Source organism: Crocodylus siamensis, chromosome 4 (assembly GCF_052110815.1).
Source record: "Crocodylus siamensis isolate JL-2025a chromosome 4, ASM5211081v1, whole genome shotgun sequence".
NCBI lineage: Eukaryota > Metazoa > Chordata > Crocodylia > Crocodylidae > Crocodylus > Crocodylus siamensis.
In genome coordinates this window covers 75,935,000-75,962,591 of record NC_143398.1, presented here as the reverse complement: position 1 = coordinate 75,962,591, position 27,592 = coordinate 75,935,000, and the positions used below count along the sequence as shown (strand labels likewise).

General features: G+C 51.1%; 2 protein-coding genes across 9 annotated transcripts in view; both read right to left on the bottom strand.

Moving 5' to 3' along the window:
* Window positions 1-24,105, bottom strand: part of MYF5 (myogenic factor 5) — an 85,230-nt gene extending 61,125 nt beyond the window's left edge. The window contains exons 1-6 of one of the 6 annotated variants that reach the window (XM_090042609.1): window positions 22,844-24,105; window positions 20,968-22,178; window positions 15,563-16,040; window positions 12,560-15,438; window positions 11,180-11,444; window positions 7,265-7,966 (exon numbers count right to left, since the gene is read on the bottom strand). In XM_090042609.1, coding sequence (XP_089898735.1) covers window positions 15,115-15,438; window positions 15,563-16,039 — 801 coding nt within the window. In that variant the 5' untranslated portion in view covers window position 16,040; window positions 20,968-22,178; window positions 22,844-24,105 and the 3' untranslated portion in view covers window positions 7,265-7,966; window positions 11,180-11,444; window positions 12,560-15,114. The other 5 variants (XM_090042608.1, XM_090042605.1, XM_090042606.1 and 2 more) reach the window with 5 other exon arrangements.
* A 155-nt stretch (window positions 24,106-24,260) lies between these two features.
* On the bottom strand, window positions 24,261-26,502 carry MYF6 (myogenic factor 6). 3 transcript variants are annotated; one of them, XM_090042603.1, is made up of 3 exons: window positions 25,551-26,502; window positions 25,312-25,402; window positions 24,261-24,721 (listed from the first exon to the last, which is right to left on the bottom strand). In XM_090042603.1, exons 1-3 carry the CDS (start codon window positions 26,067-26,069, stop codon window positions 24,603-24,605), a joined length of 729 nt encoding a protein of 242 aa, XP_089898729.1. In that variant the 5' UTR covers window positions 26,070-26,502; the 3' UTR covers window positions 24,261-24,602. The 3 variants fall into 3 exon arrangements, with proteins under 3 accessions (XP_089898729.1, XP_089898728.1, XP_089898727.1); XM_090042602.1 differs by having other exon boundaries at window positions 24,261-24,724; window positions 25,551-26,498; XM_090042601.1 differs by lacking the exon at window positions 24,261-24,721 and having other exon boundaries at window positions 24,979-25,402; window positions 25,551-26,493.
* Window positions 26,503-27,592: the final 1,090 nt, after the last annotated feature.

Here is a 27,592-nt window from a genome sequence, read left to right as displayed (position 1 = left end):
AAAAGAGTTAATGTGAAAATAGCTATATTAAACTACAACGGATAATGTAGGCTTTACCCATGCATTCATATATAAACTTTGTCATTTACCATTGCACAATAATGAGCCTTGTTTACACGCCAAAAGATTTCACGGAATATATGTCAGTAATAAAAATAGAAATATTTCTTTTGCAACAGTCAAGTGATGGAATAAGGTATCACTGAACTGAGTAATCTTTTAAAACAAGACAACACGCAAAAAAATAAAGCCTCTTCAATATCCAGGATTTTCTTAGTAAAGGGAACCCATGTACAGGCATACCTCGTTTTATTGCGCTTCGCTTTATTGCACTTCGCAAATATTGCGTCTTTTACAAATTGAAGGTTTGTGGCAACCCTGCATCGAGCAAGTCTATCAGCGCCATTTTTCCAACAGCATTTGCTCACTTCGCATTTTTTAGCAATAAAGTATTTTTTAATTAAGTTATGTACATTGTTTTTTTAGACATAATGCTATTGCACACTTAATAGACTACAGTATAGTGTAAACATAACTTTTATATGCACTGGGAAACCAAAAAATTCATGTGACTTGCTTTATTGCGATATTCGCTTTATTGCGGTGGTCTGGAACCGAACCCGCAATATCTCCGAGGTATGCCTGTACTTTAATAGTGCCAGTTTTCAGGGACTAAAGTCCCGAGTGTGCACTTAAGTAGGGTATATATTAAATATGAGAAACCTCTCAGATGTGGTTCTAGAATTCTCTTTAAAAACCAAACACACAATCTTTGTCTAACATTTGTACCACAAAAATCCTTATACAGAACTTAGCTCTTCCTGAATAAGGAAAGTCCCTCGGTAAAATGCAAGGTGTATATGTGCTATTACAGTGCTTGAAGCAAATCTGAGTTGAAGTAAGTCCCAGTCCTACTCCATATCTAGTGTTTATGTATGCTGATGATAGGACAGTTATGAAGCATCCTCTTCACGGGATGATTTTTTCCACCAGTTACAACTTGGGTTTCCCATCTCTATGCTGATAAGACTAAAGCTCCAGGAAATCCTGGGTCATTTTGGTTTTGGATCACATATTTCAGCACATTTTCTTCTATCCCTATGTTTATTTGAGAATCAAGTTGTTGGTTAACATAGTAAACTAAATCTTACTCATTGGAGTTTCACATTTCAAAGTCCAACCACTATTGAATTTTATGCATGTGACAGATGCGTAAGAAATTTGTTTTCTGTTAAAAATGTACATTTTGGGCGCTGGTAGGGTACAGCTGTCTCTGCTTTTGTTTGCTTACAGTTTCTATTTTTCTTCAAGCTTAGCATGTGGTTTTCACTCAGAGTCACCAAACTCTTTCCTGGTACCTTCAGCCACAGTTCCTCTGGCTGAGCAGTCTGTTACAGAGCCTTGTGACCACTCTCCCACTGCATTACCTACACTTCTGTCTCCAAACAGCAATCCCAACATACATTCCCATTTAAAAAGTCAGTAACTTTCCCTGAATAAGAGGATAACTAGATTACATTTCCAGCAATCATATATGGAAATACCATTGCTCATTTTTTAAACTGTATTTCCAAGATACTACACTGAACTCCCAAACATCCACATAACCACCAGCTTTAGCAAATAAGGCAAAGGCTTTGATGCACCCACTCTACAGCCACAACATTCCTTTTTTCTCTGCTATGCAGCACATGACATGTAAGGGGAGATTGTGTTTTAAGCCTATGATGTGCAACCCGTCAACAACATATGGCTTAGGGCTGAGACAGGCAGGACTTCAGACACTTCTTTTTCTTGCATTGATAAGGCACCCACTTAGTGCGCTAGACACTGTGAATCTCATTCCTGTCTGCCCAACTCTGGCCATGCATTGTGTATGGAACTTAGTCACCTAGCTCAAATTTGTAAATTCCTTCCTACAAGCCAGTTGCCCAAGTCATAGGTGTATACATTTCCACAAGTCAAGTCACTAAGGAACCTAAGTTTCTCTAGGTGCAGAGGCATAACGTAGACTTCTGGCACCTGAGCTGGGGATGTGAGGGGATGCTGAGTGCTGGAGAATTGTGGGAAGAAGGAGGTACTGAGCACTTACCGCCTCAAGCAGAGGCTGCCGCTGCTGCTGCTACTGCTGCACTGGTACAAGCTTCTCGGAGGCTGGTGCTGTAGCAGTGTGGTGACCCCAGGGGCCACCATTCTGGTACTCCCTCTACATTGGCACTTGAAGCTAGTTCCCTGCTTGCCTACCCCTAGTTATGCTACTGTCCAAGTGACATGCACATAACTACCCAATTACTCATGTTCTTGAATTCTTGCTGGGTTCAGGTCCTTGTTCCAAATCAGGCAGAGCATGGATTTCAAACCATATTTCATAGTTTCATAGTTTCTAGGGTCGGAAGGGACCTGAGCAGATCATCTAGTCCGACCCCCTGCCATGGCAGGAAAGAGTACTGGGGTCAAACGACCCCAGCAAGGTGTTCATCTAACCTCCTCTTAAAAACCCCCAGGGTAGGAGCCTGCACCACATCCCTTGGAAGTTGGTTCCAGGCCCTAGCTGCCCTGACTGTGAAGTAGCGCTTCCTGATATCTAACCTAAACCTACCCTCTGCAAGCTTGTGACCGTTATTCCTGGTCACTCCTGGCAGTGCACGGGGGACTAGTGACTCGCCCAATGCCTGCTGGTCCCCTCTGACTAGTTTATAACAGGCCACAAGCTCCCCCTGAGCCTTCTCTTGTGGAGGCTGAACAAGTTCAGGTCCCGTAGCCTCTCCTCATAGGGCCTGCCCTGTTGTCCCCTGATCATACAAGTGGCCCTCCTCTGGACCCTCTCCATGCTGTCGACATCCCTCTTGAAGTGCGGCGCCCAGAACTGGACGCAGTACTCCAACTGTGGCCTGAGCAGTGCCGCATAGAGGGGGAGGATCACCTCTTTGGACTTGCTCGAGATGCATCTGTGGATGCATGACAAGGTGCGGTTGGCTTCCTAACTTGCTCCCCACACTGCTGACCCATGTGCATCTTGGAGTCAATGATGACTCCAAGATCCTTTTCCGCCTCCATGCTGACAAGAGGGGAGTTCCCTAACCTGTAGGTATGGTGCCGGTTGTTCCTCCCCAGGTGCATCACCTTGCACTTGTCTGTGTTGAATCCCATCCTATTCACATCCACCCACCCTTGTAACCTGTCTAGGTCTGATTGCAGCCTGTTGCTTCCTTCTAGTGTGCCCATGTCCCCCCACATCTTAGTGTCATCAGCAAATTTGAACAGCGTGCTTTTTACCCCCTTGTCCAAATCACTGATGAAGATGTTGAACAGTGCAGGCCCGAGGACCGAGCCCTGGGGAACCCCACTGCCCACGTCCTTCCAGGTTGAGAAGGACCCATCCACTACCACCCTCTGGGTGCGACCCTCCAGCCAGTAGGCCACCCAATTGACTGTGTGGGTGTCTACACCACAGCCCTCCAGTTTCTTAATGAGAACGGGGTGAGCGACAGTGTCAAAAGCCTTCAGGAAGTCCAGGAAGACTATGTCCACTGCTACCCCTGCATCTAATGATCTGGTGATCTGATCGTAAAAGGCCACCAGGTCAGTCTGACAGGACCTGCCACTGATGAACCTGTGCCGGTTGCCCCTAAGCATGCAGTCCCCTGCTGGCCCCTCCTGGATGTGTGCCAGAATAATTTTCTCGAACAGCTTGCCTAGGATTGAGGTAAGACTAACTTATCCCTCCTCCATTTTTTGAAGATGGGAACCACGTTGGCCCTCTTCCAGTCCTCCGGTACCTCTCCAGAGCACCACGAGTGCTCATAAAGCTGTGCCAGAGGACTTGCAATGACCTCGGCCAATTCCTTTAGAACTCTAGGGTGGAGATTTCATAGATTTCATAGACATCAGGGCTGGAAGGGACCTCGGGAGATCATCGAGTCCAGCCCCCTGCCCAAAGGGCAGGAAGTCAGCTGGGGTTATAGGATCCCAGCAAGATAAGCATCCAATTTACTCTTGAAGGTGTTCAATGTAGGTGCTTGAACCACCTCTGCTGGCAGACTGTTCCAGACCTTGGGGGCTCGGACAGTAAAGAAATTCTTCCTTATGTCCAGCCTGAAACGGTCTTGCAGGAGTCTGTGACCGTTCGACCTAGTCATCCCTTGGGGCGCTCTGGTGAACAAACGTTCCCCCAGATCCTGGTGGTCACCCCTGATAAACTTATAGGTGGCCATCAGATCACCCCTGAGCCTACGCTTTTCCAGGCTAAAGAGTCCCATGTCTCTCAGCCTGTCATTGTAAGATCTGTTTTCCTGACCTCTGATCATGTGCGTGGCTCTCCTCTGGACTCTCTCAAGTTTCTCCACATCCTTTTTGAATTGTGGAGCCCAAAACTGGACGCAGTACTCCAGCTGCGGCCTCACCAAGGCCGAGTACAAGGGGAGAATGACGTCCCGGGATTTGCTCGAAAAGCATCTATGGATGCAAGCCAGCGTTTTGGTCGCTTTACTAGCCGCAGCATCTCATTGGAGGCTCATGTTCATCTTGTGGTCAATGATGACCCCCAAGTCTCTTTCTTCTGTAGTGCTATCCAACGTACCACTGCCGAGCCTATAAGGATGCTGCAGGTTTTTCCTCCCAAGGTAGAGAACCTTGCATTTTTCGGTGTTAAACACCATCAGGTTCTCGTCCGCCCATTTGCTGAGCTTGTCCAGGTCAGCCTGGATCACCCGCCTATCTTCTGGCGTGGATGCTTTGCCCCAAAGTTTGGTGTCATCGGCAGACTTGGCCAGTCCACTCCTGACTCCAATGTCCACATCATTAATGAAGATGTTGAACAGGATGGGTCCCAGGACAGAGCCTTGAGGGACCCCACTGGTCACAGGGCACCACGATGAGTGACTGCCATCAATTACAACCCTCTGGGTCCGACCACGGAGCCAGTTTCCCAGCCAGCGATCGTGGTGGAGCCAAGGCCACAACTGGCCAGTTTGACCAAAAGGTGATCGTGGGATACCAGATCAAAGGCTTTTTTGAAGTCAAGATATATGACATCAATCTCTTCTCCCCTGTCCAGGTGATAGGTCACCTGGTCATAGAAGGAAATGAGATTGGTCAAACAAGACCTACCCGCAACAAACCCGTGCTGGCTGTCCCTTAGAATGTTAGCCTGGGCCAGTCCATCAAGGATGGCCTCCTTAATAAACTTTTCTAAGATCTTCCCCAGGATAGAAGTCAGGCTAATGGGCCTGTAGTTAGCCGGATCCACTCTCCTCCCTTTCTTGAAGATCAGCACCACATTGGCCTTCTTCCAGTCTTCGGCCACTACACCAGAGCACCAGGAGTTTTCAAAGATCCGTGCCAGGGGCTGGGCTATGACGCTCGCCAGCTCCTTGAATACCCTGGGTTGCAGATTGCCAGGGCCGGCTGACTTGAAGGTATCCAGCTTCTCAAGGTGTTCCTTCACGAGGTCAGCATTGATGGAGGGTAGGGGATCCCCATCACCCGGACCTCCCTGTCCCATAGCAGGCATGGGCATCCCATGGGACTGATGAAAGACTGATGCAAAGTACCTATTTAATAGGTTGGCTTTTTCCTGGGCTTCAGTTGTCAATTACCCCATCTGGTTTAGCAGGGGTCCAACATTGCCCTTGCTTTTCCTCCGGCTCCCCACATATCTGAAAAAGGACTTTTTGTTGTCCTTGAAGCTAGTTGGAGTTCAGTTGCAGCCTTGGCTTTCATCCAGGCCGGCTGACTTGAAAACATCCAACCCTTCCAGAAGCTCCCTAACTAAATCCTCACTAACCTGTGGCCCAGGTGTGCCTCCCTCAGGGCCCAAGGGGGGCCCAGCAGGGAGGTGGCTGTCCTGGTCCCTACTTAGGAAGACAGAGGCAAAGAAATCATTAAACATGTTAGCTTTGTCATCTGGTTGTGACGACCAAGTTTCCCAACACATCCTGCAAGGGCCCCACATTACCCGGGACCTTCTTTTTACCTCCTATGTCTTTAAAAAAGGACTTCTTATTGTCCTTAATCTGGGAAGCTAGTCCCAGTTCCATCTCCGCCTTGGCCTTCCTAACTACCCCCTACATCCCCAAGCAACTGCAGAATAGTCCTCCCTGGAGATGACCCCTTCTTTCCATTGGGTGTAAGCCTCCTTTTTAGCAAGGAGACATTCCCGGATGCTTTTGGTGAGCCATGGAGGCTTGTGTGCTCTCCTGCTCCCTTTGATCCTCATTGGGATTACCTAGTTTGGGCTTGGAGGATCGTCTCCTTAAGGAGCGACCACTCACCTTGGACACCTGGCTCCCCTCCCCTCTTCTCCAACTATCCTCCTTAGCTCGTTGAAGTTTGCCCTCTTAAAATCTAGGGCCACTGCCTTACTGCAGGCCTTTGCCACCTTGCCCTGGATGGTGAATTCCAGCAGGCGATGATCGCTGTCGCCCAGGTGGTCGAGCACCCGCAGCCCTCTCACCAGGTCATCACCCGTGGCCAGCACTAGGTCCAACAAGGCATCTCCCCTGGTGGGGCTGTGCACCTCCTGGGTTAGATGGACATCCTGCACTCTGGCCAAGAACCTACGTGAGCGTTCAGACCTGGCTGACTGCTCTTCCCAGCAGATGTCCGGGAAGTTCAGGTCCCCCATGACTACCACATCCTTAGCCTTCACTACCTCTGTGAGCTGACCCAAGAAATCCTGGTCAAGCTCCTCTCCCTGGTTGGGAGGTCTGTAGTAGACTCCCACCGTTAAGTCTCTTTCCCCTCGACTGCCTTGTACTCTAACCCAAAGTACTTCAGAGTGCCCCTCCCCTGACTCCTTACTAATTGACGAGGATGTGTATTCCTTCTTAATATAGAGAGCCACACCCCCACCTTCTTTCCTATCCTGTCCCTCCTGTACAGCCTATAGCCCTTGACATTCACTGCCCAATCATGCGTTGAGTCCCACCACGTTTCCGTAATCCCCACTATGTCCGGGCTGGTGTCAGCCAGCAGGACGGTGAGTTCCTCCTGCTTGTTACCCACACTATGAGCATTTGTGTAGAGGCATTTGAGGCCTCCTGTAGATGTGTGTACTGACCCACTAGTCCCAGCGTTACCTTGGCCCCTATCTCTTACCGGTTTATTTGCTTCACTCGGTGGTCTGGGCTGGGCTGTAGTTGTGGGTGCTGTTTGGTCTGGCAGTCTGATGTTTCCTTCACCCTCATCTACCCCTTCCCCCGACGAGCCTAGTTTAAAGCCCACCGGAGGAGGTCCACCAGCCTAGAAGAGAACACATGCTTACCTTTAGGGGAAAGGTGGAGCCCGTCCCATCCCAGCATGTCTCTCGTTGTGATGTGCCGGTCATGGCTGAGGAAGCCAAAGTCCGCCTCAAAGCACCATTCCTGTAGCCACCAGTTGGTCTCCGCGATGCATGTTTCATGCCATCTGCCTCGTCCACTCACTGGCAGGATAGAAGAGAAAACCACCTGTGCGCCCATGTCCTTCAGCACGCACCCCAGAGCGTGGTAGTCCTCCATCAGGCGATCAGGGCTCCTCCTGGCCGCATCGTTAGTGCCCACATGGACTAGGACCATGGGGTAATAATCGGTGGGCCAGATTACGGTTTGGAGCATCCCTGTCACGTCCTGAATCCTCGCTCCAGGTAGGCAGTAGACTCACGTGCCAAGGGGTCCCGGTGACAGATGGGGCCCTCCATACCTCTCAGGATGGAGTCACCAATGACGATCACACGATGCTTCCTCCTCCTGGCCTTCTTGCCTCCTTCAGCTTGCACGGGACACAGTGAGCGTGGAGTTGCCTCTTCCCCGGTTTTGTCCTCTACTTCCTCCTCCTCCTGGGCTGCCAGGGCTTCGTACCTGTTCTCCAGCCGGACTGGAGGAACTGGTGCTGCCGTGTTTCGAGCAACCCTGGCACGGGAGGTGACCGTCTGCCACTTAGCAGTGGAGGGCTCTTTTTGAGGTGCATCCTCCTTGGTTGCACAACCCTGCAGGGAAAGAAAATACCTGTCAATTTCCCCCTCTGCCTCTCGGATTCCCCTCAGCCTGCTAACCGCCTCCTGGAGCTCCCTTCACCTGCGCCTCCAGGGCCCTAAGGCGGGCGCCTGCAGGACAGGTGTGGGGGTCCCCAGTCCCTGCCCTGTCTTCCACTTCCTTGGAGAGGAGCCACACGAGCAACTAATAGCATTCTCTGACTCCTGAACCCTAAAATCACAACCTCGTGGCTGACTCTTCCACTGTTGATTAAGTGGTAATTATACATGGTGACAAGATCCAAAGCTCCAGAGCAGCATGTGAATAGTGTTCCTTTCCCAGAGAGTCAAAGGTGCAGTAAGGCACAACCTTCCAGCTCCTGAAGTCTTGCCACTACCTCAGAATCTCAGTTTCTGTTTGAACAGAAAATATGTATCCCAGCACTTGTGGTAGTGAAGCAAGATTTGAATACAGAAACTGGACCAACTGATACAGCTTTCAACTACCTGAGCATGCAGACAATTATAGCTCTGTAAAGTATGGACTGTACCCATATCATACATAGGGGGTGGGGACAAGACATTCCCTGTGCTGCTGCTCTGCCTGATTGCATCAACATCACCCCAACAGAAGATACTGTATGGAAGGAGAAGAAGAGCTCAAGAAACCCAACTCATTCAGACAGGTGCGTGCTACTAACGTGGGGAAGGGAAGGAAGGGGGAGGGGAGGCCCTGGTACTAATGGGGTGAAGGGTCCTCATGCTATTGCCCTTGTCTCTCTAGATTCCACAATGCCTTATGCCAGTGGAAGCCAACATTTTTGGCAGGTGAGCCACAGATTAGCCCTACACTCTCCTTAAGTGTCACTTTAATCTCCTTCCCCTGCCCCATCTGCTGCTCTGCTTTCTGCTTCCCTTCCCTTTGCTTCCTGTCTGATGCTTTGCTTTGCTTTCTGCTTCCTGCCTTACTTGTTGCTCTGCTGCTTCTCACCTCCCCAATTTGTGATGTGCAACATACACAGGCTGCCTGGGCTACTTGTGGCACCCATGCTGCAGGTTGGCTGTCCCTACTTTATGCTGTGTGGCATCTAGAGCAGTGTTTCTCAACCTGTGAATCGTGGCCCAAAAGTGGATCACAAGAATATATGAAAGGGTATTGAACAAACTTGAAAAATGGATTTTTCTTTAAAGAAAAAACCATGGAAAACTGGGGCTTTTCCTGCTTGGGCCTGGTGGAGGCAGCAGGCCAAGAGTGAGGGGCACTGGGTTGGGACTGGCCATCAATGTTTACAAATGGGTTCTTGTACAAAAAAGGTTGAGAATCACTGATCTAGAACTGTAGATTGCCTTAAAGAGGTCCTTAAGAGTGATTTGTAGTGATCTGCTTTGCGCACTGTGAAACAGAAAGGTTCCACCCTGTGAAGTGAAAGCATGCCATAGAACCACTGAACTAGGCAGAACACACTTGTGGTCTCCTTGGGTGCATCTAAATGTGCATTTAATCACAACTAAATTCAATGTACATTAGGTTAATACACATTAAGTGATTTTTGGCATGTGTCTACACATGCAAAGACTTGGCACTAAAGTTAGTGCCAAGACCCTGCAGCCCTGCCCTGTGATCTTAGCGGCTGGGCAGAGCTGGCACTAAAGTTAGTGCCAGGTCATGTCTACATGTGCATGACTACGCTTTAAATAATTGCACCTAAATTTGATACCTACATTTACAGGTATTGAATGTAGGCACGATTAGCTTAATGTCACCATTTCTGATATGCATTAAGGGTGCACACATGTAGACATGTACCTGTAACGTGCATTAAAACAGGCTAATGCGTTTTAACATGTCTCATGTAGCCACGCCCCTTAAGACCTAAAAATCAATCTGGTTCATGGAAAACCATGTCATTACTTTTGAAGTTATGAAGGAATAATTTCAAGATGTTTTCCGCCCAAGTTATCATTGCTCACAAAAATATTTTTCAGCTCACATGCACATTATCTATTGTCCTTAGTTTTGCTGTCCAGCAACCCAAAGCCTTGGAAGACCGAAAATCATATAACATTCACTGTAGGATCTAGCAACATGTCTAAGGACTGACTTTTACTCCCAGTCCTATGGAGAGTGATTTTTTCCAGTGAGAAAAACAGAAACTAAAAAAAGTGAAACAGTTTTTACCTCCCCCTCATGCTCTCATACAATCATAAAAAGTGTCGACCCAAATGGCCAAGGCCTAAGCAAGTTGTGTGTGAATGAAAAGGCTGTGATAAAAATGGATTTGCAACTGTCACAAAAATAGACGGTACAAAGACGCCCTCCTCACTAAAATACACACACACACACACACACACACACACACACAAACAGAAAACGGCCCTTAAACTATTTCCTAGAATAGTCAGAAGACCAACCTAGCAGCTTTTCTGCCACTGAGAAGAATGTTCCATAAACTATCAATTTAAGGACCAATAATTTCATTGAATCAGAAGAGGCAAAGTGGCTGGGCTTCCTCAAAATGAACTGCTTACCGTTATAATCTGAAACCTCAATTTGAAATGGACAGTAAACACAGCTGTCGATTTATCACAGCTTGGAACTTGTGCTCCCCTGAGTGGAAATTACCGGTCCTGTCACATGGGCAAGCGCGTCAGGTTCCATACACCAGCTTGATCATTTCTGCAGCAGGGTTTTGGATCTACTCCTCACTAGCAACTGAACTAACATCAGAGCATGCGAGTCACTGGAAAAATCTGATTGGTTTTCTGCAGGGCCGTGGAGGTAGAGGAGGCTATTCACAGAGCAGTAGGCGCAGCTGCTCATTTGCCTAAGCATAACGCAAGAACAAAAGGTCTATTACATTCCCAAGCAAGCAGATAGCCCCATCCCTACAAAGAGAGCTGATGGGGATGCAGTATTGCAGCAGAATGCAACTGAAACAAACTACAGCGTTACTTGCTGCTTATAAAAGGCCCGAGGAAGGTCCTGAAAAGCTAGGGGTACAGTGTGCTTTTTGGGGTGCTTCTGAGGTTTGTTTGCTGAAATGGTGATATTTCCCCCACCTGAGCTCAAAGGAAAGCACTGGAAGCCGCTGGGCTTCTGCAGGGAGATGGGTGCTTAGGAGCTGTGCAGTGATATGGCTGCCACAGCATCCTTTACTCCCCGCCCCCCCCACAGCCTGCAGGACTAGCTTTATATAAATCAGCGGGAATTTGGCAGTGATATCTTACCTGGAGTCTAAATCCTTCCTTTCATCTCCTCTGCTGTGTGAATGCTCAGAATTTGACCTTGACAAACCGACTCCTGGGGTAGCAGTAATGTTACACTTCGTCCAACACCCTCCCCCAGCGAGAGGGGGAAACTTCACAAATGGTGGCTGGCTCTCTTTCTTAACAGTGGGTTGTAAACAGTATTGCTCACAGATCCCAGAAATCCACCTCTGGATCTCCTTCACTGTAGACAATAACCCCTGGGTTGTCATGTAAGGTGCCGCAGCTGGGGGGAGATCAACCAATATACAGCAGTTGGCATACTTTCATGCGTTCATTAACCGAAGAGCTTGTTCTCAAAGATACTGACCTCTGTTGTGACTCTGAAAATGCCTGGTAGCCAAAGAGGGGTGTATATTACGGACATGTGATTTGTCAGTGTGGCACTGCATACTTCAAAGAAGGTCGCTTGCCAAGGTCAATACAGTGCAGAATGAAATGGGCATGTCCTACAGCTCAGCAGATTCCTAATTATCATTCAAAGGCCTGGGCTTGCATTAGACATAGAATGGTAGCAATGTCTCTGGTATAGCTTTTCATACTGGTTGCTCTGTAAGTCAAGAAGAATGATCTATACTGCAAATATGTGGGTGGATTTTCACACATCCACGTGCAGAAGCGTATTGGTGGATAAAAACATGGGCTTTATTCTTTTCTTTTTTTCTGGAGGCCTTTAGCTGAATGTGATAGCACCCAGAAAGTGCAAGAGAATTTACTTTAAGACAAACTTGTAGCCTTTGGCATGCTTGCAGCGACATTCCCATGTAATAGTGATTTGTAGTGCTGTAACTCCTTTCAAAGCACTTTAATGATCGCTTAGGGCTTGTTCATCAATGGAAACAATGTGAAAAGCTATGCCTGAAGCACTGTTAAGTATGGACATTCTTGTTTTGGAACCAGAGCCTACCTTAATCCTAATTAAATATCACAACTCCCTCCCAACTCCTCCTCCCCAAACACACATACCCCTTATCCTCAATGGAGGATGCCCAAATTGAGACACAGAGTGGTTTACCTCATGGTCAAGACCCCAAGACTGCCTAAATTTCACTTGCCTTCAGTGCACAGAGCATGTGTGGGATCATGCCCTAGCCCAGAAGTAAGCAAAATGTGGTCTGCAGGCTAGATGCGGCCCGCCAGGCCATTCTATCCGGCCCACGGGGCCACTAAAAAATTTAGAAAATTAATATTTATCTGCCCCTGGCTGCCTGTCATGTGGCCCTGTCTGGCTTGCCAAAACTCAGTAAGCGGCCCTCCACCCGAAATAACTGCCTGGCCCTGCCCTAGCCAGCGGTGCAGCCATCTCCACAATTCCTACCAGCATTGACCCTGAGAACTTACCTCCTGGTCATCAGGGGTTTTAGATTGTGTCCCTTGTATGCCTGAGGCTTCACAAATTGCAACTTGACTCGTTTTGATGGGAACCAGACTGTGTACATATACTCCTCATCCTCTGCTCTGCAACAGCCAATTGTTATTTGTAGGAAGGCCATGTCTCAGGAAGGAAATAAAGTGTGCACATCAGCTCATTCTAGAGAGGCCAACAAAGTTTGGTGTCATTCACTACAAGCCCAAAGGCTGAGAGGTGAAATGCTCTCAATCCCAGTCCTCCAAGCCACTCATGACTGACAAGGACATGAGTCCAACAAATGAAGCCTTCATCCCATGCTAGCTTGCTCACCTCCCCACCAGGAGGTATGTTACATCCTCTATCCTCACAGGTAGTTCCAAAGATCTAGTGAAGGCACTATTCTCCTTTCTGAATTGGAGAATAGCTCTTGGGTTATTGCTTGCGCCTGGCCATGTTTAATGGTGAGAAGTGATGGATGAAGTGCCACAGAGAATGAAAGGTATTTGTTAAAAACAAATTATTATTCAATCATTGACTTGTTGAAATGCACTACTAATATGGTAGTAATAATAATAATAATCAATAGTCATTACTAATGGCATGAGTATTGGCAAATGTACTTTGCGGGTATGTGAAAGACCACAGGGTTTGCAGCTAGTTCTTATTAGCTTGGCCAAAGTCTACTCTGTGACACCCATCTTGTGGCCGAGAGTAGAGTTCTACAGGGCCATGCTAAAACCAAAGCCTGCAGTTGACTTGCACGATCAGTTTGCTGGGTCATTTCAGGTCCAAATCCGATAGCCTCCAATCAGTCCATGACCCCGCAGAAGTAGGGGAGGGCTCCGTCAGGATAAGGACTGGAGGGTTGTAGAGCCAGTCCCTGAAAGCAATGAAAAGCCTGCCAATGGGAGTGGGTCTAAACTATTGGTTTGCCTGGCCCTACAAACCTGTACCATGGAAGTTACTGGGGCCACACACATATGGGAACTCTGAGCCCTCAGGCCTTTGTCCTGATCCTGCAAAACTGTATGCAGAAGCCACAGGTGGAGTTCGTGAGCAGCCTCACTTGACTCAAGCCCTTAGCTGTTAAGCATATGGCTAAGTGTTTGCAGGAACAAAGGCATTACAAACTTTAGTCTGTAACCAGTGTGGGGGCTCTATCTTGCTGATTTGTGCAGGAGATCAGAAACTTATTCTCATGGTAAATACAAGGGACTCCTACCAGCACTGAATGCAGCCAAGCAAAGGAAAGCAGCCAAGTTCTTCTGGGATAACATGTTTTATTGGGAGCAGGGATTTCAGCAAAGTGCTGGAATCAAACGTGTGCTTCCAGCTTTTCACACTTTGTTTTTGAGACAACCCAGGGGGATGCTGAGGTGCTTAGAACAAAATGCATCCCCCTAAGGGAACTAGCAAAAATAGAGCGCTGTTAGACAACACTGCTTCCCGCTCGCTGTCTGCTTGAGCTGCTGGAGGAAGACAGCCTCTCAAGTCACTTGCGAGTGGTTCCCCAGCTCCTAACTGCTGCAAAAGGCTGAAGAGCCTGTGGTTTAACCAGGAAGAAATGCTCAGAAAGGCACCACCTCTGAATGTCTAAGAGCAGCAGCATTGCAGTGAAAGTACTGCACGGAACTGCCTTTTGCAACTGCCTGTTTCGTGCTTGCATGTGTGTATGTATGTATGCATGTATGTGGGTGTGCGGGTATGTGTGCATGTATGCATGTGTGTATGTGCACGTAGGGTTTGAATTATGGAGGAGCTTGGGGGTGGGGCTGAGCCCCCCCCATTAGAGAAGGAGCCCCCCCAGAAGGTTTGAAAACCATAACCTGGTGTGGACTCTAATTTTATTAGGGCATTGTGACGGGCAGGGCAGCCCAATTTTTTTGCAGACCCCCCAAGAGTCAAAGTGTCATTCAAATCCTGTGTGCATGTATGTGTACATGAACAATGCGTGCCCCCCCCCAGAGGCTGGGGGGGGCAAAGCGACTGCCCACAGGCAGTGATGAGGGTGGCGGTGGGCGCATGGTGGTGGCGAGGGGGGAGCTCCGCCAGGCAGCTGCACCGATGGTGGCAGAGGTGGGTCGAGCAGGGAGCTCCTACAGGTGGCTGCAGACACTGCCGGCGGCGAAGCGGGTGGCCGGGGGCGACCACCCACAGGTGCGGCCAGCAGCGTTGGCGGCGCTTTTCTCAGGGGCTGCGCATGCACCTGCGTGCGCCCCCTATGCATTGCCAATGTGCGTGCATGTGTGCGCGCGCACGTACATGTGTATATATGCGTGCATGCATGTGTGTACATATGTCTGTGTGTGTGCATACGGTATATAGATATATCTGTGTGCACGTATGTGTGCGCATGGATGTCTGTGGACATATATATACACATATGTACGTGTGTGCCGTGAAGCAAGCCAGGCCGCCGGTAAGGCAGCGGCGCAGACCCAAGGAAGGCAGAGCGCCGGGAGGGCGGCAGAGCACGCCCGAGGCCGGGCCGGCCGGGCGGGGCGAGCCCCGGGCCCGCGACGTGAGCGCGGCGGCGCGGGGCCGCTCAGAGCACGTGGTAGAGGAGCCTGGGCCGCGGGGTGCCGGGCGGCGAGTCCAGGCCGGCGGGCGGCGAGCGGGCGGCGGCCCCGGGGCACGAGATGCGGTCCACGATGCTGGAGAGGCAGGCCAGGCTGGACGGGGCGGCGCCTCGGGCCGCGGGGCAGGCTGCGGCGAGAGCAAGCAGCGCGGCGGTCACCGGGAGGGGCACGGAAACCCCCAACCCCCCCCCGGGGGGCAGCGCCTTACCGGGGTGCTCCGCGGGGCAGTGCAGGGCGACGGCGTCGAAGCTGCGGCTCCTCCTGGCCCAGGCGGGGCTGCCGCACTCGGCCTGCGGGCGAGCGGACAGGGTAGTGCGGCGGCTCGGCGGGAGCGGGGCTCGTGCGGCGCCGCCGCGGCGGGCATAGAGGTGCCCAGCCCCCCCGCCCCCGCCCCGCCCCGCCCCGCCCTCTTACCATGCCGTCCGAGCAGGGGGACGCGGGGCTGGCGGGCTCGGAGCGGCCGTAGTAGCCGTGGACCTGCTCCCGCAGCAGGTCCTGGAGGCTCTCGATGTAGCGGATGGCGTTGCGCAGGATCTCCACCTTGGGCAGGCGCTGGTTGGGGTTGGCCGTCGTGCACCTCTTGAGGGTCTCGAAAGCCTGGTTGACTTTCTTCAGCCTCCTCCTCTCCCTCATGGTGGCGGCCTTCCTCCTGTCCGTGGTCGTGGACTTCCTTTTGCAGGCCTTGCAAGCCCACAGGAGGCAGTGGCCGGCTTGGTGGTGGCCCGTGGGGGCTCGGACGTGCTCGTCCTCATCGGAGCCCGGCGGGGCTCCTGCCGAGGAGGACCCGCGGTGCTCCAGGCCCTCGGCCAAGCCCTGCTCCGGGGAGGAGAGGCAGGAGCTGTCGTAGAAGAACTCGGATGGAGAAAACTGGCAGGCGTCCATCGCCTCCATCCTAGCAGCGGGGGAGAAAGAGGGCTGGGGAGTGCGGCCCGGGGGGCACCCACCCTCGCTTCCCCCGGGCGGTTATCAGTGGCCGGAGGCTGTGTCCTCTGGCGCCTTATATGCAGCGGTTCTGGGGGGCTGGTCCGCTCGGCTAGCACGTCCCATCACATCCCCTCCTGGCAAGCCCCCTCCGCGCACACGCACACGTCTCCCCGGGAGACAGCTCCTCCACCCCGCGCCGGCCGAGCCGCTCGTCGCACCCCCGAAGCCTGGCTTTAAAAAAAGAAATACAAGATGGGACGGATTAAAAAAAAAAAAAAACAATCAAAAGCTTGGGGGTGGGGGGAAATCGAAGTCACGGAGATGTACGATTTTGTGTAAAAAGAGAAGAGGGTTAAAACCACCCGCCCGTCATCCACTCCCCGTTTGATTCCTCCTCCGTGCTGCCCCGGGGAGTCAGGGCAGCGCCCCCGGCCCTGCAACACATGGAGAATGGCTTTAGCCCGTTTTACAAGGCGGCCGGTGCTTCCAGCTGGAAGCCGCTTGTGATCTTGCCCTGGGACACGCATTGCCCCTTGATTTAATGATTTGACAAACACAGCTGTAAAAAAAAAAAAAAAGGAAGAAGCACTAGAAGAAGAAAACATTTCAACAGAGCAGAGACATGATGTGTTAATGCGAGGCAGAAAAGCATGCCAGGTAGCGGTCAGATCTTAGTGGTCCCTGATGAGGTACTCACAGAAGGAGACTGTATCTGTTTGCCGAAGGAAAAAAAAAAAACCCTCTGCTGCTCCACTCTCCTGGCCTCTCTCCCTGGGATGACCTGATGCTGCCAGAGACACGACTGTAGGGCCCTGCTCTGGGCCGGCTAATTTTCTGCTTTCAGGCAAACTTGTACCGTTACAGATGCGTCCCAGCTGCCAGGGCAGCCACCCCCTCCTGGCAGTGTAACATTTCTAACCCCCACGAGCCCGAGTAACTTTACACAAGTCGGTGACAAAAGCCTTCCAAAGACCTAGCAGCAGATCACTGAGGCTGGGAGGGGGGTTATTAGGCTGGTAATGAAGCCATTTAACAGGCATTTGAAGAACCCCTTGGCTTGATCCAGATGCTTTCCGAGTTTCGGGGGGGAAAAAAGGGTGGTGCTTGGGTTAAGCTCAACGGACTCAGCCATTCAGAGGCTGGGCCAGTTATTCTGTGCACTCAGAGAGGCCTGTTCTTTTTCTTTTTTTTTCCTAACCTTTCTCCAGGAGAAGCTGACATTGCAAGTTCCCTTCTTACTTCAGCCTGACGCTTCCTCCGCCTGACCAAGGGTATTTGTACCCGAAAGCTTGCAAAGAAGAATTTTTCCAACTATTTTAGTTGCTCAAACAACCTTGCCTGCCTATGCCCTTAGACCAACACGGCTACAACCCATATACTTCTTCATCCAGGCAGACAAGGTCCTTCGGGTAGAGTGATATCTTGTATTAGACCAATTAAATAGTTGAAAAAATTGTTCTTTACAAAGTTATTTGGGTAGCTGTGATATCTTTTATTAGACCAACTAAATAACTGGGCAAAGAACATTTTTCAAGTATTTGGGTAGATGTGATATTCCATAGATTTCATAGGCATTTGGGCTGGAAGGGACCCCGAAGGATCTGCCCCAGGAGCAGGAAGTCAGCGGGGATCGTAGGATCCCAGCAAGATAAGCATCCAAATGTGATGCTTATCTTGTTGAAGACGTTCAAAGTGGGTGCTTGAACCACCTCCGATGGCAGTCTAGTCCAGACCTTGGGGGCTCAGTGAAGAAGTTCTTCCTTATGTCCAGCCTGAATCGGTGGTGGCAGAGGTTGTGACTGTTGGATCTTGCCTTGGGGCGCTCTGGTGAACAAACGTTCCCCCAGATCCTGGTGGTCACCCCGATAAACTTATAGGTGGCCATCAGATCACCCCTGAGCCTGCTCTTTCCCGGGCTCAAGAGTCCCATGGCTCTCAATCCCTCATCATAAGGTCTGTTTCCCTGACCTCTGATCATGCGCATGGCTCTTCTCTGGACTCTTTCAAGCTTCTCCACATCTCTTTTGAATTGTGGAGCCCAAAACTTGTCCAGCTGTGGCCTCACGAAGGAGTACAACGGGAGACTGGCGTTCAGGGATTTGCTTGAAAAGCATCTATGATATCTTTTATTAGACCAACTAAATAGTTGGGAAAACTTTGCAAGCTTTCAGGCACAAACACGGTTCTTCAGGGAGAGGGAAAGCCTGCTGGCGTGTGGGCGCTCCCTTGGCTAGAATACCAACAGTTTCCCAATGCCTGAAGAAGGGCATGTGTGCCCGAAAATTTCCAAAGAACAATTTTCCCAACTATTTAGTTAGTCTAATAAAAGATACCACATCTTCCCAAAGAACTTCGCAAAGAACAATTCTTCCCAACTCTTCAGTTGGTCTGATCAAAGACCCTTGTCAGTCCGTGTCCTTAGACCAACACGGCTACAACCGACAACCCTTCTTGATCCAGGTGCCTCGTCCAAACCCTGCTGGAAGGAGAAGCTGGCAGGGAGCCCTAGGGAAAGACAAGGTCGTGTGAAACTGCTGCCTTTTGCCAAACACATGGAGAGGCTTCAGGTTTGCCAGGCACCTCGAAAAGCTGTGCCCCTCTCTGCTGCCTCTTTCACGCAGCGCTCGGAGGAGCAGCCCCCGGCCACTGCTCTCTGCCTCGCTCAGCGTGTGCACGGGAGGCGGCTCTTTCTTAACAGGGGCGTTTTACTTCGGCACAAAAACGGCCTATTTCACAGCTGAAGTTCTGCTTGATCTAGTTGGGACCGGTCCTGGTTTGAGCAGGGGGTTGCACTGGATGACCTCCTGGGGTCCCTTCCAACCCTCGCTTTCGCCGATTCTCTGGTTCTGCTTCAAAGCATTAGCCAAGCGCTGGAAAACGGCTACGTCTGCCCTGCTCCCGTTTATTTGGGGCCATAAAGAGGGAGAGCCCCTTTGAAATGAATCCTGTACCAAAGGCAGAAAGCTGATCGAGGAATGCAGTTACAGCGAGCACTGCATTTCAGCTCGCTCCATCCAAGTCCGGGCTGACATTCACTTGGCCGCGGCCCCCGGTGGAAACATCTCAGTTCCCAATTGTTTTTCTCAGAAATCAGCAGCCAGATAAAGCGGGGTTGGTCAGCAGTAACTTGAAGACTTTACTGGGTTGGGGCGCACAGAGCTTTTGATTTAGTACATTGGCGCTGGCTAAACTAGACCTGTTTACAGATTTGTGCTTTGTGCACAAATAAACTTGCTCTTTAGCGCGCTAGCGACACTGCTCTGATCACCTTTCAGGGGGTCCTCTCGAAGTAGGTAGTAGGCAGCTGAATGCCAAAGCCCTTTGGTACGAGGCACAAAATATCTCCAGGGTGACTTTTTAACTCTCAGTCCAGAGGGTTTGAGGCTGGGCTTTTCCGGGAGTCTTTGGGGGATTCAGATTTGTTTCCCCTCTGCTTGGGGAGGGAGGGGGGAGGATGCTGTCAGTCAGGAAAAGCTGTAATTGGTATCCCTTAGAGGGTCCAGGGCTCTTTTGTAAAGTGATCTCAAAACAAATTTGCAAAAGTGCAGCAGGCGAGTGGAACTGCGGGGGAAAAAGGCAGAGAAAACACAAACTACAAGGTTGGTTAACGAGGCTGATGCGAAGGGAAACGGAGGCTGCTGCACCTCTGAGAGAGGGACCGACGTGCTGAAAACTAGAGCTCAGAGAGCATTAGACACAATTAACAAACTCTTGTTAACAGATTTTTTTTTTAAGTCGGGGGGAAATCTTCACAGGCGGAAAGAAGGCAGCTTTCCCAAGGAGTTCCCCATCCCAGAGGAGCCAGGCTGTTATACTTACTTTTAAAGACATATCTTGACAAACACATTCTTGGAATAGTTTGCGATTTTTTAAAAATCTGAGCAAAAACAGTTTTTTTTAAGGCAATATTATTGCGGATTTTATTTCAGAACTTTTCTCGTTTCCCTCTGAAATGGCTCGAGTTGCTTCACAATGAAAATCAAAACAAAATAATGGTTAAAAGAAAAGGAAAAAACAAATGTTTTATAGATTAAGCTGAGAAAACGCAAGGTCTAACTACCTCGGTATATCCGAATCCAGTGTCATTAGCATCGCAGCCACAGGATTAGAGACGAAATGTAAGTTTTATGGACAAAACGTAATGAACACAATGTTATGGACAAAATGTGATGGAAATATTAGCACTGGCTACCGTCCTTACAGCCCTGACCCAGTGCCTGATGCTTTGGGGTAGATTCAGGGGGAAAATAGACCCCATGTAAGCGACTGTGAGGTATTTTAATACAACATGTGTGTTCTTAACCATAGTAAAGCAGTATTAAAGTATTAAATAAAAATCACATCTGAACTATGAAGGCATCTGAGATCGACAGCCATATAGTGCAGCCCTCACCGAAGTAAATTCCCATTGAACTTGCCTGAATAAATTCAAGGATCAGGGTTTAATAGAGTTCACCCTGCCACGAAAGGTATCCAGGGTTTTGTCCTTCAGTTGTTGGTTTTGTTTTTTCTTCAAAAAGTTAAGGGTCTTAGCCAAGAAAATAGACTGAAAATTGGTCGTTGTTCTGAAATATTTAGGCAAACTTCGATTGAAGCCAGGGGACTTTTGCCTTTAATATACCAGAGTTTAGTATTTGGACCATTGCATATTAAGATTGGTTTGCAAGATTCATTTGCGTATCGTGAATTCAAGTTTCCTGCTGGATCGGGGCAAGTTTCACGAAACCCACGAAACAAGTAATAATCTCCTCTCCCTTCATCCAGCCGCCCCCAGACACCACCTCCAGCAAAACTGTTTCCCAGTCGGACCTGCGCTACTGGGACTCCGACAGTGCTAAACTTTTGGCTCCCCCGAGCTCTGGGAGCCTTGCACACCTAAGTAAACACATTAGTACCTGCCAGAGCTGCTGGAAGGCTGTGGCTAGACCACAGCTGAAGAAGACATTGGCCTCTGCTTGCATCTGGGACTCCCGGGAGAGATCAAAGGGATACGAGGGGTTTTAGCAGCCTTGAGAATGGGGAAAGCTGCTAGTTCCTGTGATCCGGGGCAAAGGCAAGCGAGCACATGACTGGCTTCGTTCAATCTGTGGGTCCCACCGGCAGCTTTCGGGCTTTTCTCCCCACTCTGTGACAAATCACCACGCTTTCCACCAAGGGGCAACGCTGTGGCCAAGTCCCCCGGGGGTCCCGAAGCTGCATCGCAGCCCTCCTGAGTGTAGACGCCTAGCCGGGACCTTGTGCTTTGACCAGCAGGTCTTCTCCAATTTCAGCCACCACCTTGGCTCCGACCCTGGCTCTCCTGTCGCTGAGTTATGCGAGAGAGGAGCGGTTCCCTTCAATTTCTTCAATCCTTTCAGCCAAGAGGGAAGAATTCAATTAACATTTCCTGGGGGAGGTTGAACCTACGCTTTGATCTTGTCACCAGGGAGTTCTCCAGCATCTCCGGAGGACACCTGAGCGCAGGCAGGGGCTGGCAGAGGATGAGCACTCCGGAGCCGAGGTCGCGGTGCTGAAGCCCGCTGGGTCTATGCTAGAAATGGGCCCATAGGGGCCTCCCACCACCTTCACTCCCCATAAAAAATAAGCGCCTGGGTAAGCAGCGCGGGTGAGGCGGCTGGAGCCAAGCCCTCCAAGCCGGCACTCAGGCAGGCTGTCCCCGGGCAGCGTTGTTCCGCGTTTAATAACATGTAGGAAGAAAAATCACGATCATTAGTTTAAACCTGATAACGGTGCACCCCATCCCCACCCCGCCCGGAAAGAGCCCTGATGAAATCCCAGACTGTTTATCTGGACCGAGTTATTACGTCTTGATCTGGGGCTTCCCGGACCCTGTTTGCTTTGGCTTTAGACTTAGGTAAAGATTATCGTTATGACTATCAGATAAAAAACATTTTAATTGCAACCACGCGGAGAACTTTCCTTGGGAAGCCTCGCACGCCCGGGTACAGCCCCGGAGGTCACATGGAGCCTCTCTCTCTTTCTCTGGGAGAGATTTTCCTTGTTTAGTGAAAAACCTGCTTGAGCCAAACGGCTTCCAACCAATTTCTCAAGTTACCCGGCTGCTGGGTTGGGGAGTTCAAATAGGTGGGCAGTTTCTGAAGTTAAACTAGCAAGAGTGAGAGAGGGAGAGAGAGAGGGAGAGAGTGACAGAGACGCACAGACAGACAGAGAGAAAGAAAAAGAGCCTGTAAGAGAGCAACTTTTAAAGCTGGTTATGGCACTCTGCAATTTACTTTTTCAGGCACGTAAAATTTTAGGCCAGGGCAAATTTTGCCTAACAGAGGTTTACAACTCTCAATAGTTTAGAGATGGCTATTTAATAGTCAAGACCATATTAAACCGATCTAGAAGTCACTCCCTTATTTCTGAACAATTGAGCAGCCAGAAGGAAGCCAAACCGAGCCACCCACCCTTTCCCCAAAGTTCATAGATCTTGCGCAAAAAAACCCCCCAACAACCCCAAGCTCTGAGGAAGCGTAGATTTCCAAATATCTCTGCCTCCCAAGGAGACAGTTTATTTCAAATACAGTTTTAATATTGTACAACCCTAGAGAGGCAAAGAAAGAGTAATTATTTGTGTCTGTATTAGCTGGCTGCAGGTTGGCAGGGATTTTTGACTTATTCTAATTATCAGAAATTTGGGAAAAGAAGTAGCTTAGACACGGCATAACACCTGGATATTGTAATATAACATTATACAGCTCTTCTCTCATATATATTTATATATATTTATATTTATATATTTATATATATATATAAAACATTAAGTACCAAGTAATCAGGTATCTACAAGAGCTGATAATTCTCGGAAGCTTTAACCTTGCTCCTAATTGTTTCAAGATTGCCTTGATGTTAACTTCTTGGGTCGATTTATACTATGTAAGGATTTTGGACGGCATTATCACAGGACAGAAGCCACGTGTAAATCTCTTGTGTCTTGTGCAACACTGCACGTGCAGTTCAACCTAGAGCTGTAAGAATAAACGTGGTATGAATGAAAAAATAAAAGGAAGGGTCGGGGAGGAGAAGGTCAGTGCAAGGTATTTTTTTCCTGTTTAATTGCCTGTCTGATCTTTCGTCTCCGACAGCTAACGATCCGGGGGTCTGATTGTTTCGGAGCAATTGCACAGAAAAGTTCACGGCAAACGCAAATAAAAGGGGGAAAGCAGAGAGAGCAACAGTAGGTACTGAAGAGTTTCTTCCTATCCTGAGCAAGGCCTCCCCTGCAGGCAGACATAGCCATCAGAAAGGTGCCAGGAGCAATGAAGCGACCTGGTATTTGTAAGGGGGGAAAAGAGTGGAGGGATTAAAGCGAGAGAAGAGGTGAGAGAGTGGAGTTTAAAGGGGTCGGTAACTGGACTCGCCCTTTTGTCAGGCTGGGAAGTGTGCGGAGGGAAGAGCCGCCCAGGGCTCAGTCTCTTGGTGGTCGCCCCTTCCTGAGCTCATCAACAAAGCTGTTGCAAGCCCCACGGCTCTTACTGGGACTCGCTCCTGCTCCTCCACCCTCAGGCGGGGGCTGCTTTTCTACAGCACTGACTGAAAGGCTTCATCTGTTGTCCTTCTCTCCTTTCAGCCACTTAACCCCTTCCTCTCCTTGGGGAGCCTGCCCAGAGGAAAGCCGGGGGAGCAGCGGCCCCTGCACCGCAGCTGTCTGACCCTCGCGGGGGCTGGTGCCGCGCTGGGCTGCCGGGCACCTTCTGGTGGGGGTCTCCCAGGGTGCAGCCCACGAGGCAGGGGAAGGGGCTGCAGAAAGCAGAGGCAGGCTGGGCTGGGGGACCGCAGATACCACCCCCAGCCGACTGCCCACCCGCCTGCCAGCGCTGGAAAGCGGCTCGTGCAAGACAGGAGAGGGGGCAGAATAAATTAACGCTTTCCGTCCGCAGTGTGCGCGCGGGTATGTGTGTGTATGGACATGTATGCGTATGTGGCTGTGCGTATATATGTGCATATATGTATGCTTGTGTGTGCATATGTGGGCGCACATGTGTGCATGTATGCGTGCGCGCGCGCCGTCCGCAGTGTGCGCAGAGGAAGCCGGGCAGACAATCAAAGACGAGCTGTCCCGGCTGGAAATAAAGGGCAGCCGGAGCGTGCCGGGCTGCCCGGCCCTGGGCGCCGGAGGTCCAGCCGGGGCGGGGGGGAGCGCGGAGGAAGCAGCAGGCTCGGGCCCTGCGTGTAAAACGCGCGGTAACACAAAGAGCTTTTTTTATTTTACAACCCGCGAGACCGGCCGCTCTTATATACAAGATCACCTGCCGCCCGCTCACTAGGTCCATCCGTCCGTGCTTACAAAAGAAAAGTATTTACAGGACAAAACAGAAGCCCGCCGGGAACTCTTGCTGTTGAAGCCACAGCCACGTGCGGTGCAGCGGCTGCGCCAGGAATGGACCGTCCCTCGGCGGGGCCGCCCCGAGCCCGGGCAGGGGCGGGCAGGGCTGGCGCCGGGGACGTCGGAGCCCCTGCCCGGCCCGCCCGGCTGCCCCGGGCCCGTGCTTTGGGGCTGTCGGGGAGTCACCTCTGCCCGGCCGGCTCACTTCTCCGCCAGCTCCGCCCCGCCGGGCAGCTTGGGGTCCTCGGAGGAAATGCTGTCCACGATGGAGGAGAGGCACCGCAGGCTGCTGGAGGCGGAAGAGTCCCCGGCGGAGCCCCCTGCTTGGGGACACAACAGGGAGAGGGGAGAGAGGCACAACGACACCAGCGCGGGCGAGCCTCGGCCTCGGGATGTGCGCGTGGACACACGCGCACACCGCAGCTTCACGGGGAGCGGGGGCGGGGGGGGGCGCGTGTGGAGGACGCAGTGGAGCACCACGAGAAGCAGGGGGTGTCGGGAGGGAGGTAGGGAGGGGGGTGTATGTGTGTGTGGAGGACACACTGAAGCACCAGCAAGAGCGCGGGGGGGGGGCGGTGTGTGTGTAGGACACACTGGGAACCACGGGAAGCAGGGTGTGTGGGGGGAGGGAGAGGTCAGGTGTGTGGGTGTGTAGGACACACTGAAGCACCAGCAAAAGCAAGGGTGTGTGGGTGTGGGCGACGCACACCCTAAAGCACCACGAGGAGCCGGGTGTGCGTGCGGGGGTGATCGTGCGTGTGTAGGACACACTGAAGCACCAGCAGGAGCAAGGATGCGGGGGAGGTGCGTGTGGAGGACACGCGGCGTGAAGCCCCCCGAGAAGCAGAGCCCGGGGCCCCGCGCTGCGCACCCCCACGTGAGCACGCGCGCGCGCGCAGCTGCCCGTTACCTTCCCTGGGGCTGGCGGGCAGCGCTCGGGAGTGCTCGCACAGGCGCTGCCACTCGGAGCCGCAGGTGCTGAGGAAGTCGGCGCCGGGGAGCTGAGCGGCCGGGCCGGGGGAGAGGAGGAAGGGCAGGATTAGCCGGGAGCCCCCCCGTGCCCGCACGGCCCCGCTCCCCGCGGAGGGGCAGGCAGGCGGGGGGGGGGGGGCGGGTCCGCACGGAGCTGGGGGGCAGCGCCGCGCTTACGTTTCCCTGCTTGGGGCTGAAGCCGAAGGGCTCTCCCCCCATGTCCTGCAGCTTCTCCTGCTGATCCAGCCTGTGCAGCAGGTCCTGCAGCCGCTCGATGTAGCTGATGGCGCTCCTCAGGATCTCCACCTTGGGCAGGCGCTGGTTGGGGTTGGCCACGGTCCTCCTTTTCAGAGCCTCGAAGGCTTCGTTGATCTTCTTCAGCCGCCGCCTCTCCCGCAGGGTGGCCGCTTTCCTCCTGTCCGTGGGGGCCGACTTCCTCTTGCAGGTCTTGCAAGCCCAGATCAAGCACTGGCCGGGGCAGTGCGGGGGCTGCAGCCCCGGGGGGGCCAGGACGTGCTCCTCGCCACTGCTGTCGCTCCCGGCCTCCGGGGGCATTTGGTCCTGGCAGGGGGACAACGTGCCGTCGCTGCCCGGGTACAGGGGGGACCCCTCGGCCATCTCCAGCTGCTGCAGGGCTCCATTGTCGCCATCCAAGTAGAAGAAATAGGAGCCCGTCTCGAAAAGGTCCATCATCATGCTCTGCCCTCGGCCTCTCTGCCTCTTGCAGTGGGGCGAGAGGCTCAGAAAAGCCCCCGAAGGAATTTAATTAGTGCAGTGACATAAGTCTCCCTGCTTTATATATAGTAGCTGCTGAAACTCTATCCAACTTTTAGCTGTCGCGGTGCATCACCCTCCAAATCTGCTTCCAGCCAGTCCCCTGGGTGCTGTCCTGAGAACATCTCCTATTTAGAGAGAGCAGGGGAGCAGCCAGCCTGGCCCGAGGCTCCTCGCAGTGGGCAGCCCTGGCTGTGGGAACCGCACTGGACCGGGTGGGCAGGGGTCTGAGACAAAGCAGCAGGGCTTGCAGCTGAAACTCCCCTCCTCCCTTGGTGCTAAGTATAGAGCTTCACAGAGGGATTTCAAAGGCAACTCCAAATAGCCAGCTTAATATCTGCAGAAGAGTCCCTGCTATTTTTTTTCCGCTTTCCAACATGCCATTCCTGTGACCCAAGACATTAGTGCCAACCCAAGGTTAGCAGGACCAGCACGCATTTCTTGCAGGAAAGCTGCCCAGTAATAAACATTGGCTTTAACCATCTGGCAGAGGCTCCTGGGTGGAGCACTACACACTATTGCTAAGTTAAAAGTAATGGAACTTTTGGATGTTGTTTGTACCTGGAGGGGACTTGAAGCAATGCAAAACTCTCAAACTCTTGATTCAGAGATGATAGTTCAACTAAGAAATCACAATTAAAAATATCTCTCTCTGCAACCTTTTGGGCACACCCTTCTTCAGGCTGAGGGAAAATTAAAGATGGTAAAAGTCCCCCAGAGATAGAAAATAAAGTTTATTTGGAGGGAACTTAGACACAGTTATTGCTCCTCCAGAGAGCTGGGACTCTCCCTTTCTGAAAGGGGGCACATCCATTCGAAAGAGTTTTATCAATCAGACTTAGGCTCATGCCCTAGCTGCCTCAACCCACTGCAGCACATGAGAGATGCCTGCAGCACATGAGAGATGCAGCATTGCATTTAGCTGAACTCATTTATAGTTTGTAGATATTCCCAATAAAACATGGGGGGAAAATGAGACACCTAAGCAAGCCCATGAATACAGGCTAACCAAACCAATTAAGTACCCTGCAGAATCAATCCCTTGCACTTCTGTTAATTTCTCTAGTGCTATAATGGAACTGATCCTGATCAGCAGAAACACTGTAAACTGATTCTTCCACTGATGTTAGAGGCTCAATGGGATTTTTTAAACTAAATTTTGCAAGAGTAGGCTACATATTTGCCCTAATAAGTCATGATGCCATCTGGTTTTGAACGAAACAAGAAACGCTTAGATGCTCAATTTAACACTTTCAACATAAATTATAATGGAGGGGGTCTAGGAAAATTACTGTGTTGTGATTTTTTGCTAATAGATGCTTAGTATCTCTTTCTTGGATCACAGAAGAGTGGGAGAGGCTGTTGAGGGCCAGACACAGGTACACATAGAGATAATGTGGTTGATGAATAGCAAGTGATTTTAGTCTGTTCTCTCTGCCTTTTCC

What these genes read in the sequence shown, in the direction of transcription:
- MYF6 (XM_090042601.1), bottom strand. Translation starts at nt 26,069, where the DNA reads ATGATGATGGACCTTTTCGAGACGGGCTCCTATTTCTTCTACTTGGAT. An exon ending in TCAGCCCCAAGCAGGGAAAC is followed by an intron (nt 25,403 to 25,550) that starts GTAAGCGCGGCG and finishes CCGGCCGCTCAG; the next exon opens with CTCCCCGGCGCCGACTTCCT.